The sequence below is a fragment of the Antechinus flavipes genome, chromosome 4 (genome assembly GCF_016432865.1).
Source record: "Antechinus flavipes isolate AdamAnt ecotype Samford, QLD, Australia chromosome 4, AdamAnt_v2, whole genome shotgun sequence".
NCBI lineage: Eukaryota > Metazoa > Chordata > Mammalia > Dasyuromorphia > Dasyuridae > Antechinus > Antechinus flavipes.
The window spans coordinates 27,197,550-27,211,083 of record NC_067401.1 but is presented as its reverse complement, the minus strand read 5'-3'; the positions used below and the strand labels follow the sequence as shown (position 1 = coordinate 27,211,083).

Genomic DNA, 13,534 nt, shown 5'->3' with positions numbered 1-13,534 from the left:
AATTTGGATTCAGCCTCTGACACGTAATAGCTGTATGACCCCAGCTATATCACTTACTCCCCTATGACTTCAGTTTGTTTAGTGTAAATGGGGATATTAATAGCCCCCACCACACAGGTTCTCAAGAAGATTAAATGAAATAATATGTGTAAAGCACCTTGCAACCTTGAGACAGCGATATAAATGTTAGCTGTTATTTCTCTGGCCTCTGGTCTAATTTCCCTAGAACTGTCATCTCTAACATGAGTCTTTAGACAGTGCACCAAGTGATTGAGATGCATGAAAAAAACAAAGGACTGAAGGCTTTCAGCACATCCGGCTTCTCATGGGGTCGTTCTGTGGAAGGGGAGCTTCGGGACAGGGCTCGGCCCCGGGGACAGGAGGGAGAGATGTAGCCCGAATTCCCAGCCATCTTTATCTAGCATCTTTTGCAAGCTGGTTCTGAGAAGAAATGGTACCGAGCTCTAAATACACGCCATGAGATGGGAGCCTTATGGCCATGACATGACCAAGCCTCATAAGTGTTTGGTTCTTAAACAAGAGGGCAATGGAAATAGAGATCTCGACTCAGGCCTGCGGGATGGAAAGAAACGAGTGGCTATCGCAGAGAGAGCTGTTTAATGACCAATTCTCAGGTTTCTCAGTGGGCAGGAGGTCAAGCTCATTTCTCTCTTAAAAGTGAAAACACTCACATATTACACACACAACACACACACACACATACACACACACACACACACACATACACACACACAGCCAATTTGGACAATGGCAGACAAAAGCCAGGCCGCCAAGTGATGGTCCCTGCTCTGCCCCCGTGGGTCATTGCCTTGCCTCTGCCTTTGAATTAGCTTGAGCTGCCGCCTCCTCCCAGGGTACCCAGCAGCTCTGTTAGGCCAGTGAAAAGCCTATGAAAACGGCAAGAGACAGGGCCAGGCTAATTACCAGGCCCTCTTTGGGGGAGAAAACAAAGCAGAACGATCCGACCATGAGCCTTTTGCCTCCTCCCCTGCCCTCTGGTGCCCACGGCAAAGCCGTCCAAACCAGGCCGGCTTCCTGGGACTCAAGGGATAATTGGTTTCCACTCCGTGGGCAAGCCAGCTTTGAGTCTGGGTCTTAGCAGGTGTTAGTGAAAGAGCTTTCCAAATGAGGGGAAACCATAACAGACACGGGTTTGTTTTTGCAGGAAGGGAAGCCTTAGACCAGGGAAGGGATAGTGCCAGAATCAGGCTGAGTGTGTAGTTCTGGGATCCTCAGGACCTCCGCACTCAGAACCAGGAGCGACTTAAGAAATGACTGCAAGCATTTATTTATTTAGCATTTAAGTGCCTACTCTATGCACTGAATGGGCATTGGAGATACACGTGCAAAAGGGAGATAGATGGCCCCTGACTTCAAAGAACTTCCTTTCTAATAGGGGGAAACAGCCCATGTAGAAGAGTGGTGGCCCAGGAAGGGAGTTTGGGCCCCAGAGTCTCAGGGAAGGTGAGTGGAAGCTTAGGATAATTGACTGACACGTCCTTCCCAGAAGCGATAGGAGAATCAATTTGTTCCCGTAATGATAGATGGGATGTGTTAAGGACGGACATGGTGTTTGAGCCCGCAGTAGCAGGGCAGAGGGCAAGGTGCTCAGAAATGATGGATGCCCTGAAGACTGTGCACTAGGTCAGTTTACACTCACTCTTTCATCAGTCAGAACTGTTTAGCCCTAGGAAAGAAGCTCCAAAATTGAATGCATTCACTTGGGGCATTAGAAGGCAGAGAGCAGCTCTAAGAGACGAGAGAAGGCTTTGATATTTTTGCCATGCAACATATAAAATATTACTGATTGTCTAGGGGAGGGAGAGGGAGGAAGGGGGGAAATTGGAACACAGGGTTTTGCAAGGGTTAATGTTGAAAAATTATCCATGTATGTGTTTTGAAAATTAAAAAGCTTGGGGCAGCTAGGTGGAGAAGTGGATAGAACACTAGCCCTGAAGTCAGGAAGACCTGAGTTCAAATCTGGTCTTAGACACATAACACTTCCTGGCTGTGTGATCCTAGGTAAGTCACTTAGCCCCATTTGCCTTAGCAAAAAAGAAAAAAAGAAAATTAAAAAGCTTTAATAAATTAAAAAACAAATACATATTCAGGTCAACTCAATTAAACATCAATTAGGTATCTAGTAGTTACCAGAACAATACTAAATGCTGGGGACACAATTACCAAAAAAAAAAAAAAACAAAAAAAACAAACAAAAAACAACAACAACAACAACAACAACAAAAAAACCAAGAATCTTTGTCTTCAAAAATAAGTTTTTTTGGGGGGAGAAAGGGGAAGGAATATGAAACATGTATATAGTTAAATATTATAAAATCTTAACTAAAGTGGTTTCCAGAGAGAGGATGCAGTAGGGAGAGGGGGAATAATGAAGGACCTCAATTAGATAATAGCATCTTAGCAGGACTCTGAAGGAAACACATGAATGAGATTTCCTGGATCTGTCTGTAGTCGATATTGAAAGGACCACACCTGCTTGCACACGGCTGATCCAGCTACATAAAACATTTCCAGCCAGTGAGAAGAAGTACATGTGCCAATTTATCACATAATTAAGATTCATCCATCCATCCATCCATCCATCCATTCATCCATCTCTCTCTCTCTCTCTCTCTTTTTCTCTCTCTCTCTCAGTCTCTCTCTCTCTCTTTCTCTTTCTCTCTCTCTCTTTATATATATATATATGTCTTTCTCTCTTCTCTCTCCTCTCTCTCTCTCCTGTCTAATAAATAAAGAAATATATATATATGTTATATACACATACACACATACACATACACACATCAAAGGTACCAAAAGCTGTGGTTGAGGACCCAATGAGATAACATTTGCAGCTTACTTTGCTAACCTTTAAAAACCATCTAAGTATTAGCTCTTATTATTTTTATTTATGTTTTAATTAAGATTGGCCCATCCAGAGGCCAGAGTTCAAGGACAGGATCTGCCATTCACTGCTTCCTCTGTGCTTCTGTTTTGTCCTCTATTAAAAAAAAAAATTGGACTAGCTTAGCTCTAAGGTTCCTTCTACTGCTGACATTCAACAGGCCTGTAACTTACCTGATTATCCACCAATGACAATCTCCAGAACCCTTTCTCAATCCATCCCTTTGGAAAACAAAATGGCATTGCCCGAGAGCTGGCTCCCTCACGGGGCAAAAGGGTCCACACTTTGGGCTATATCAGGGGCATTCTGCATTCCTGTGCAAGACCCCCAGACCCCCGGTCTCACTTTGTCACTGTTTAATGCGCTTTGTGATGGGGATACTCTAGACAAGAGCCAGGCCAGGATTCCGAGCTAAAGAAGTAAAGATTGGTGACTTCAAGCTCCCTCTGGTTCTCAACTTTCTTCTCTATAGAATGAAAGGACTGGGTTAGATAACTTCTTGTTCAGCCCATCGACAAATGTTTATTAAGAAACTACTGTGTGCCTGGTACTGGGTGCTAGTGATACAAAGACTTAAAAAAAAAGAGTTTCTGTTCTCAAGAAGTCCACATTGTATCAGTGAAAACAAAATGGCACGTAGCAGATACAAAATACACGTGTAACACGATTGGCCGGGATCCAGGTGAGTCTTTGGGCTCACCACTCGGGGCTCCCCTCACCTCTGGATGCAAATGAGGATCAGATTCAGTCCTGGAGCTTCACATCCTTACCCTAAAGCCCTGTGTGATTTCTGTATAGGGTCTCCCCCCCAAAAAGGGTATTAAGTATAAGACAGTATTTATTCCTACACATACACCACACACACACACACACACACACACACACACACACACACACACACAATCTGGCTCCTATAGGAGGTAGCAATTGAGCTGGGCTCTGGTGAAAACTAGGTATTCTAAAAGGCAGAGGTGGGAGGCATTTCCAGCCTGGGAAAATTGGTAGAAGATGAGACGTCATGTCCAGGGAACAGCAATTAGGGTGGTTCATAGGGTATTCATGACCAATCGTATCTAATGAGATTAGCAAGGCAGGTTGGGGCCAGATTGAGTAGGGCATTAAATGCTTTGTAAATCGTAAAGCAATGTTTAATGTGCATTTCAGTATTCCTCTTACTAATCTTACTGATAGAAAGGAATACTTATCAAGCATTTGAAAAACCAACAGCATCTAGCAGGAAACATCACAAAATACCCACAGCCCAATGATCCAAATCCCTTAGGGAGCCCCAGCTCACCATATGGGAACAGAGATTTGCTTTTACATCCTCTGGCACATAGTAACAGCCTAATAAATAATAGAGTCCATCTATCTATCATCTGGTAACTCAAATAAGTCATTTCCCCCTCTTTGGGCCTCAATTTATCCCGCTGTAAAAGGTCAACACGGACTAAATGAAGGATCCAAACTCAGGAGAGTTTTTTTAATTTTTTTCCTCCCCAAATACTAGGCTACATAATCAGAAATCTATATGAGTGTAGGCCATGAAGATTTTTTAAATTGATTACAATATGAGCAATCTTGAATATGCCTGTGAGCTATTCTGAAATATGGATTCGTAAGCAGTAATATAAAAGCTATCCAAAAAGGAAAAAAACCCCAACAGTTTAATCAACTTCTCTCATATAAAAAATATGGGATTTCAGGTCTAGTGCTAGTCTTTGATCAATTTTAATGCAGTCAATGAGAAAACTCTGGTACTTGACAGATGGGACTCTCCTCGAGCACTCAAGGGTGACTTCCTTTCCAATTCTAAAGCCAGTTTTATATTTTTCATTCCAACTCTGCTTCTTCTTCTCTTCCTGCAGTTTCAGAAAAGAGAAGATCCTTTCTCAGAGTCAAGGGAGGGAGGAGGGAGGGAAGAAGAAAGGAGGGAGTGAGGAAGGAGAGGAAGAACAAAGGGAGGAAAGAAGGAAGAAAGGAAGGAAGGAAGGAAGGAAGGAAGGAAGGAAGGAAGGAAGGAAGGAAGGAAGGAAGGAAGGAAGGAAGGAAGGAAGGAAAGAAGAGGAAGGAAGGAAGGAAGGAAGGAAGAAGGAAGGAAGGAAAAAAAGAAAGAAAGAAAGAAAGAAAGAAGAAAGAAAGAAAGAAAGAAGAAAGAAAGAAAGAAAGAAAGAAAGAAAGAAAGAAAGAAAGAAAGAAGAAGAAGGAAGGAAGGAGGAAGGAAGGAAGAAGAAGAAGGAAGGAAGGAAGGAGGAAGGAAGGAAGGAAGGAAGGAAGGAAGGAAGAAGAAGGAAGGAAGGAAAGAAGAAGGAAGGAAGGAAGGAAGGAAGGAAGGAAGGAAGGAAGGAAGGAAGGAAGGAAGGAAGGAAGGAAGAAGGAAGAAGGAAGGAAGGAAGGAAGGAAGGAAGGAAGGAAGGAAGGAAGGAAAAGAGAGAGGAAACTTCCTTAAAAGGAGAAAGGATACATAGGATGGACTAGCTGCCATTCCAATTTAATTCATCTATTGAATTTAAGTGAGACAGAGCTGCCCCAAGTCCTTTGTAGACCAAGTGCCCAGCACTGTGCTCAAAGCTGGGAATACAAAGGAAGCCTCGTCTTACCCAGTGGGAGGGGGACTCCAGTTTTGAGTCCTTCTCCACAGGTGGGGACCATCATGCCCCCAGGGATGCTGTCCCTGTTGGGAGGTGGCCATATAGAGGTAAGGGTGTGGTCAGTGGTCTTATAAAAAACAGAACAAGACCAAGTGCCCCCGATGAGGCTGACCACTCTGACAGCTCCTTTCCCTGATTGTCTCAGGGACCAGCCCAGAGGACTGGCCAGAGCTCCTGAGTCCACATGGTTTGCTGAGCTCTCAGAGAAAGCGAGGGCAGAGCAGAAGCCCAAGTGTGGAGATGGATTTCAGTGGGAGTCAGTTTTCATGATGTCTGCTTAGCCAGATGTCCAGGTGACCATGGACTGTTCTTTGTCATAATCAATTCGATGGCTTTTGTTTTTCTCTTTTTATTAAGGGACTGAAGCCAATGGACCATAATGGGCTGGCAGATCCATATGTCAAACTGCATTTGCTCCCGGGAGCAAGTAAGGTAAGAGCCACTTCTTCTCTCTCCTGCCACAGGCAAGCCAATCCCTGAGCAGTCTCCTGGCTCCAGAGGCTCCCTGACCCCCAACCTAGGCTATGGCAGGGCAGACAGGGTCAGCCTGGTGGGCTAGAGAGGTCCTAGAAGCCAGGAAGTCTTGAGTTCAAATATCACCCCAGATACTAAGTATGGGTGAATCACTCTGAATGAATGACTGTCAACCCCAGGATGTTTATTCCTACGTGGAGAGGACATGAGAATCACAACACTAGTCTAATAGCTTCCCAGGGTTGTGAAGATCGACTGAGAAGTATATATAAAATCTTACTGATGGGCGAGCCTTTAGAACTTGGTATAGGGAATTCTGGGTGAGGAAAGTCCCTATAGATTCTGCAACTTCCAGCCCACTAGTTTCCTGAGGTCCTGAGGACTTGGCCAGGGTCAAACCCCGGGATGTGTCCAAGGCAGGACTGGGACCTAAGCTTCCTGATAAGTTCTGCTCTCTACCCAAGAGCCACTTGCCTCTCAAAGGTGAGCTCTTCTCATTCTTTCCACATTAATTGGAAGGTTCCTCATTATTTGTGGGAGGGGGGGATTGTGGAGAGGACTGGGATCCAGGATAGCCGAAAGACTTGCCCGCTGCCACAGGAGGGATTTTAACCCAGGCTTGGGAATCTGGAGTCATGCTTTGGCTATCAAAGCAGCCCACTGGGGTGCCGGCAGAAGCCATGGTAGGCAAAGGAATGAAACTGAATAGAAAATTATGGAAAAAGCTAAGAGAGCAATTAGTTAAAACCTTCAGTTTACAAAGAAGGTGGAAGCCCAGAGACAGAGAGTGACCTAGCCAATGTCACACAGTGAGTTAGTAACAGACCTGAGCCACGAACCAAGTTCCTAAGTCATTCATAGTAAATTAGGGAAAAAAAAGTCAATTAGGACAAAGTCTTAGATTTGAGGATCACCTTGGAGAAAGGCCACAAACTTCAGGAACTCATTACTTTGATAGCTGGTTTGAGTGAGAAATAAAAAAATGGCTGCATCAAAGGTTTGTCCAGTATAACAAAAGGCAAGTATGGCCTTGAGAATAGCCCCTACCCTTTCTTCTCTCTCCTCTGCTGGCAGCTTGCATGGGACAGTGGGGACAGCCAAACAAAGTCAGCTCTGCTCTTTAGACTAACTTCTGTCCTTGAGAGATCGTGACTTTGGTCAGCGTGGTTAGCCCTTCCACTGAATCAGCTTTTACTCCTTCTCCATCTCAGCCAGTGTTCTTGAAGTGTTTCAATGACCAACATGCTAAGGAAGTCTTCTGAAGTCATAGAGACTGGTCTTCACAAAAGAGACATTCATCCCAGCAGCATTTTTGCTTATCTTTCAACTGAATCACTGCCAGGTTTAGCTCTGATCCATGTTCCCAACAGTTTCCTGCTCATATAAGACATATCCATAAAGACGTGTGAATCATAGGAGAGCTGGGAGAGACCTTTGAGATCCTCGTGTCTAATCTCCTTGTTTTACAGATGAGGAGATTGAGGAGTTAAGCAATTTCTTTTCTTTTTTTAAATAATAGCTTTTTATTTTTAAAATGCATGCAAAGATAGTTTTCAACATTCATCCTTGCAAAACATTGTCTTCCAAATTATTCATTCTCTCTCCCTTCCCCCTCCTCCCTTAGACAACAAGTAATCCAATACATGTTAAATACATTTGATTCTTCTGTGCACATTTCCACAATTCTCCTGCTGCACAAGAAAAATCAGGTCAAAAGGGGGGGAAAAAGAGAAAGAAAACAAAAAGCAAGCAAACAAAAAAAATTGTGAAAAAACTATATTGTGATCCACATTCAGTCCCGACAGTCCCCTCTCTGGATGAAGATGGCTCTCTCCATGGGCCATTCTTTTCCCCCTAAAACTTTCTCCTCTTCCTGGCTCTGTCAATGACACAAGCAGCCCCCAACACACCCATGCTCCTAACCGCAGAAAACCTTGGCTACCCTCTCTTTCTCCCTTTCCCGCCCCACCCCATCTAATCTTTTTGCCCAAAAAAGTTTCCTTTAAGTCTACCTCTGAGGGAACTCTCCAGTCTATTTCATCCTTTCAATTCCCACAGCAACTTTTTTAGCTTAGGGCTTCAGTATCTGTTGCCAAGAATATTGCCATGGACTCTTAACTGGATTCCCCATCTTCAGCCTCTCCTGACTGCCAAAAAAAAAAAAAAAATACTCCATTTCTTCATCCTCCTGGGATACAGCTCTTGTGTCTTTGCTCTTCTGTTCAGAAACATTCAATAGCCCCCACTGCCAAGAGAACCAGAGAATTTTAGTTCTGGAGCTGAAAGGTTTCTCCGGGGCAGTGAAGGGCAGATCTTTCATTCTAGAGTCGCTGCAAAAACAATCCCTGCATTCAAGCATTTATATTCTAGCAGGAGAGACAAAATGTAAAAATTAGTTATACACAAGATATATACAGAATGCATGGAACAAAGTCTCAGAAGAGATGGCCCTAGAGCTGGGGAGCTGGGAAAGGCCTCGTCCAGAAGGGGCATTTGGGCTGAGGTCTGGAGAAAACAGAGGACCCCAAAAAGTCTGGGTGAGGGGGCAGAGTATTCTAGGTTTGGGGGACAGCTAGAGTTCTCATGGAGCCCCATTAGGTGTCAGCACCAGGATGGGAAGCTTCTGAGAGTGGGCCTTAGGCTCCCATAAGGAGAGATGAGCTGATCTGGTTCCTGAGTAGATCCAGCCTGGCAAGATAGAGCATCGGTCCTAGAGTCAGGAGAACCTGAGTTCAAATGTACCTTCAAACATTTAACACTTACTAGTTGTGTGGCTCTGGCAAGGCACTTAACTCCCAACTGTCTCCCCGAAAGAAGAAGAGGAGGAAGAAGGGGAGGAGAGAGAGACCCAGTCTCAAAAACAAATATAAACATTAATTATAATTATGAACAGATGGGGAAACTGAGGACCAAAGAAAGTGACTTTGTAATTGGGTATTCCTCTTGAGCCCTCCAAAGCACAATTAAAAGCTTCTGAAAACACCCCCAATCTCCCCCACCCGCCCACCTCCAACAAAGATCAGTCGGTTAGGGTGAGGGGAGCTGCTCTCCTGAAAAAGGCTGAGCAGCAGAGGGGCTGGTGAGTGCCTGGGGCATAAACAGACCGAGCTGATTGACAGCTGCCCAGGCTCTGCTGAGTCACAATGTCCCGGTCCTGTTCTGCAGGCCAGCCCTGAAACTGGGCTTTGGTGTCCTGGTTTTTCTCTCCTGCTCCTAATTGAGTTACCTTTCCCAGCCTCCCTCCGACTCCTGAAGTAATCAGGCTCAGGGCAGCACTGGCAAGGTGCTGGGAAGGCCCGCCCCCAGCTTAGGTCCCAGCAGGGGGTGGGAATGGACAGGGAGCTGGACCCCGTGGGAAGGAGACAAAGGGAGGAGGGGAGGGGAAGGATCACAGGGTGCTAGATTTAGAGTTGAAAGGGATCCCCAAGGCCTTCTTTGTTTTACAGATAAAAAAGATAAAATGAAATATAAGATCATCATTTCAGAGCTCATTTTACAAATGAGGAAACTGAGGTCCAGGGAGTAGATGCAGGGGACAGATTGTGAGGCTTGGAATCAAGCAGAGCTGAGTGGGAGCCTGCCTCAGACACTTAGAGATCTCTCCATTTCTCTCCATCAGAGTTTTAATCTGTAACGGGGAGTCCCTTCTCAATGCTACAAAACAGTCACAGGAGCTAAAGATCTGCTGATCCCAGAGCCCGCTTTGGGACAGCGGCTGTGGCACCTCGCTCAGATTCTGTTTGACAAAACACTCTGAATGTGTACCCGCTCACTCGGAGTCTCTGAGGTTCCCTCGCCTGCTCTCCCCACCTCACAGCACTGGGGTATGGAGCTGACAGGCCATTGCTGGGTGAGCGCCCCACAAAGTACAGAAAGAGCTGACCGTCGCTGAGACCGGGACTGAATGGGGCTGGCTTGATGTCTGCCTTCCCAGACTCCTTTGGCTTCCTCCTGCTTCACAAAGGAAGATGTGATCTTGCGGGTTCCCTGGGGGTTCCGAGTTCTGCTCCAAAGCCCTCGCAGACACAGGCACAATAGGCATTCTGTGTTTGACATCAGCTCTGACAGCAGGAAGCAGAGATTCAGAGGGACAGGAACCCAGGCTGCCAATGGCCCCCCACTCTGGAGGCTGGGGAATAATCAAAGGCAAGCCATGATCACCCCCAGACCTCTCCCATGTCCCTACCCGTACACCCTCGTGCCTGAGGCTCAGGCAATCCTATGAAGACAGGCCCTGGTTCACACATAGGATCAGGCTTTTTGGAAGTCAAGTAACTACACATTGCCCCCCACAAGGTGCCATCCCCACAACACCATCCCCTTCATTTCTCTGCCCCTGAGTAATGTCTCTCTAGCAAGACCTCCATTGTCCTGTCCTGGTTTTCTCTTCTTTATTAAAGTTTTTTCTTTACAAAACATATGCATGGGTAATTTTCCAACACTGACCCTTGCAAAACCTTCTGTTCCAAATTTTCCCTCCTTCCCCCCTCCTCTCCCCTACCTGGCAGGTAGTCCCAATGCATGTCAAATATATTAAAGTATATGTTAAATGCACTATATGCATACATATTTATGCAGTTATCTTGTTACACAAGAAAAATCGGATCGAGGAAAAAAAAACCTGAGAAGAAAAACAAGATGCAGCAAACAACAACAGAAAGAGCGAGACCACTGTGTGGTGGTCCACGCTCAGTTCCCACAGGTGTAAATGGCTCTCTGCATCACTGCATTGTTCTATCCTGCCTAAAATGGCCCCCTTTAACATCCCTGGCTTTCTCGGCCCCATCCTGTATGTACCTGAGCAATCCCCTGGTACCTCTCTGCAGAAGGAGGAGCCCCAGACCACGAGCCCCCTGGGGCGCTTCGGAGAGGTAATTGTACATATATGTAGGGCTGAGGGTCTGGCCAGGCAGGGACCGCCCTGGATGAGGCTCACAGAGCCATACCTCCTTCTCCTGCTTCCTAAGGCCTGAAATCTGCCAGTTTGGCGTGGATCAGATTTCCCGATTAGCTCATGCTCGCTTTTCCAACTCTAGGATTTGCTGATTTTATAGAAATTGGTTTAACAAACATATCCACTTATCAAAAACCCACTGTCATCCTGAGGTCCCTATTCAGGGGAATGAAGGTCCTGCCACAGGAAGGAAGATTTATTAAGCACCCATGATGCAGTGGGCCCCGTGCTCGGTGCTGAAGATACAGAAACAAATGACACGCTGGTACCTGCCTTGGATGGGCAAGAAAAATACACCCCCATGAGTCCAAGCACAATTCAGGGGACTCGGGAAGGATGTTATATTTTTACATGAAGTCAAGTTGAAGCTGTGCCGGGGGAAACAAAGGAAAAGGTGAAGATGGATGGTTCCCAGATGGCAGCGTCTGGGCCTTTCCTCCCGGGTGCCCAAAGGAAGCCGGAAAGCCCGAGCCCCCGATGGAAGGTTAAGCGGAGGCCTCGCTAGAATTGCCCTGAATTCCAGTGGTCTCATGGGGAGACATCAGTCACCGGGGCTGTCTCCATCAGCACGCCCTCCTCCCTCCCTGGGGGAAGGGGCCCCGGCTAATAGCCTGCATCAAGGACTACATTTTTCATTCGACAAATGAATCACTATTAGAAGACTTGATTTCTCCCCTGAGACCAGGAACCATGGGGAAGTGAAATCTGCTCTGACGGTAAATGATGCTCCCACTCCAGAGAGCAGCTGGGAGCCAAGGACAATTCTCCCATCCCCCAACCCTCCCCCCCAGGTCTGGGGGCTGGCAGCTTGGGTGCTCCAGGGCCAAGATTGCCAGCTCCACAGTTCTGCCTCCGGGGCCCTGCCATGGGAAGCACTGAGGGGACCGGCTTGTCCCAAGCCCCCGGGGCATAGAAAGCAGCTGATCCCTCTGGCTGTTTTATTGGGCCATCTTGTAGCTTTTCTCCAGGCCATAATTATCTCCTCTATCTTTTTTTTTCCTTTTTTTTTTCCTTACCTCTACCTTTATTTTTTCCCTTTATCTCTTCTATCTTTTTTTCTTTTTCTCCTATTTCCAGGCAAATAAACTCAGAACAAAAACCCTTCGGAATACCCTAAATCCCACCTGGAACGAGACCCTCACCTACTATGGAATCACTGACGAAGATATGATTCGGAAGACCCTCAGGTGAATCTCCCTCTGGGCCGGTTGCCGCTCCCCTCCCTCCTTTGTTCCCCCAGGCAGGGCTGAGCTAGAAAGAGCTGATGTAGGCTTAGCTTCAAGAACCATTTTCTTCCTAATAACTTGTCTCTATTTTCTGGGTCTATGTAAAATTATCAAGTGCAGCCAGGCAGGAGAGCCAGGCAGCAGCTTGTTCAATCCAAACACAGTGGGGGCTGCTGGGAGTAATGGCTCTCCTGGCAGGGGAAGGAGAGGGGGAGACCAAGAGAGCCTGGGCAGCAAATCTGGCCTGGAGGGTCAGCCTTTGCCCAGGCAAATTTATGGGAGAAATAGAGCATCGGGACCCCAGAGGGAGCAAGCGTTTAAATGTAACATTGTCCCCTAAATCTGCACCATTGGGCAAGGTTATTATCATTACTACCACTGATGATGACTAGTATAGCAACTGGCATTTATCTAGTGTTAGAAAGCACTTTATTTTTTAAAAATATATAAAAAAAATAAAAAAGAAAGAAAGAAAGCACTTTATATTCTATTCTGACCATGTCACTCTCCTATTCAGGAAACCTCAATGGCTTTCTCCTGTCTTACTTCTGGGGAAAACTCTGGCTTTGAAGTCTGTATTTCTAAATTCAGATCATCCTCCCCTTCCCCCACCCCCACCCCTAATCTTCTGGATATAACCTTAAGCAAGTCCCTCTGGACCTCAGTTTCCCAATCTGTAAAGGGACTGAGCTAGGTGGCATCTGGGAAATGATCTGATGCCTTCGGATGAAATAAAGTTTGAGCTTTCAAGGCCTTCACAGCCTGGCTCTGGGCTCCCTTTCCAGACTTAAAACACATTTCCCTTCTTATCCAGCTGTGCCTTCCAGGCACAGAGGCCCGCTTGCTGTTCTCTGCAGAGAATGTTCCAGCTCCATCTCTTTGCTCTAATACCCCACACCGACCCCTCTGTCCTTTCCTTTTCTTCCCATCATCAAATCCCCAACTCCTTGGGAGCTCAGCTAAAGCACCCTCTCCTTCAGGAAGTCTAACAGATGCCCAAAGTTCAGTGCCCTTCCCACCTGAAAATCACTCATTTCTATTCTGTATTTATTTCTGTTATAATATCCCCTCCCCTAAGTCACCCCTACAAAAAACTCCTGGAGGTCAGGGAGAACTTCGTTTTTGTATCCCCATTCTAGCATTTAGTAAATGTTTGCTCCATAAGTTAGCTGGAATGAGTAAACATTTATTAAGCTCCAACTGTATGCCATAGAATGGTTTGCTTTAGTTTATGTCCTACTGGGTGCATGAAAATCTGTATAAATCTATAACTACTGATTACTCCCATTTTGGCGTGAACAAT

General features: G+C 45.9%; 1 protein-coding gene across 1 annotated transcript in view; it reads left to right on the top strand.

Moving 5' to 3' along the window:
• Positions 1-13,534, top strand: part of DOC2B (double C2 domain beta) — a 63,430-nt gene that overhangs the window by 29,309 nt on the left and 20,587 nt on the right. The window contains exons 3-4 of the mRNA XM_051992202.1: positions 5,935-6,009; positions 12,083-12,192. Coding sequence (XP_051848162.1) covers positions 5,935-6,009; positions 12,083-12,192 — 185 coding nt within the window. The remainder of the gene's footprint in view (positions 1-5,934; positions 6,010-12,082; positions 12,193-13,534) is intronic.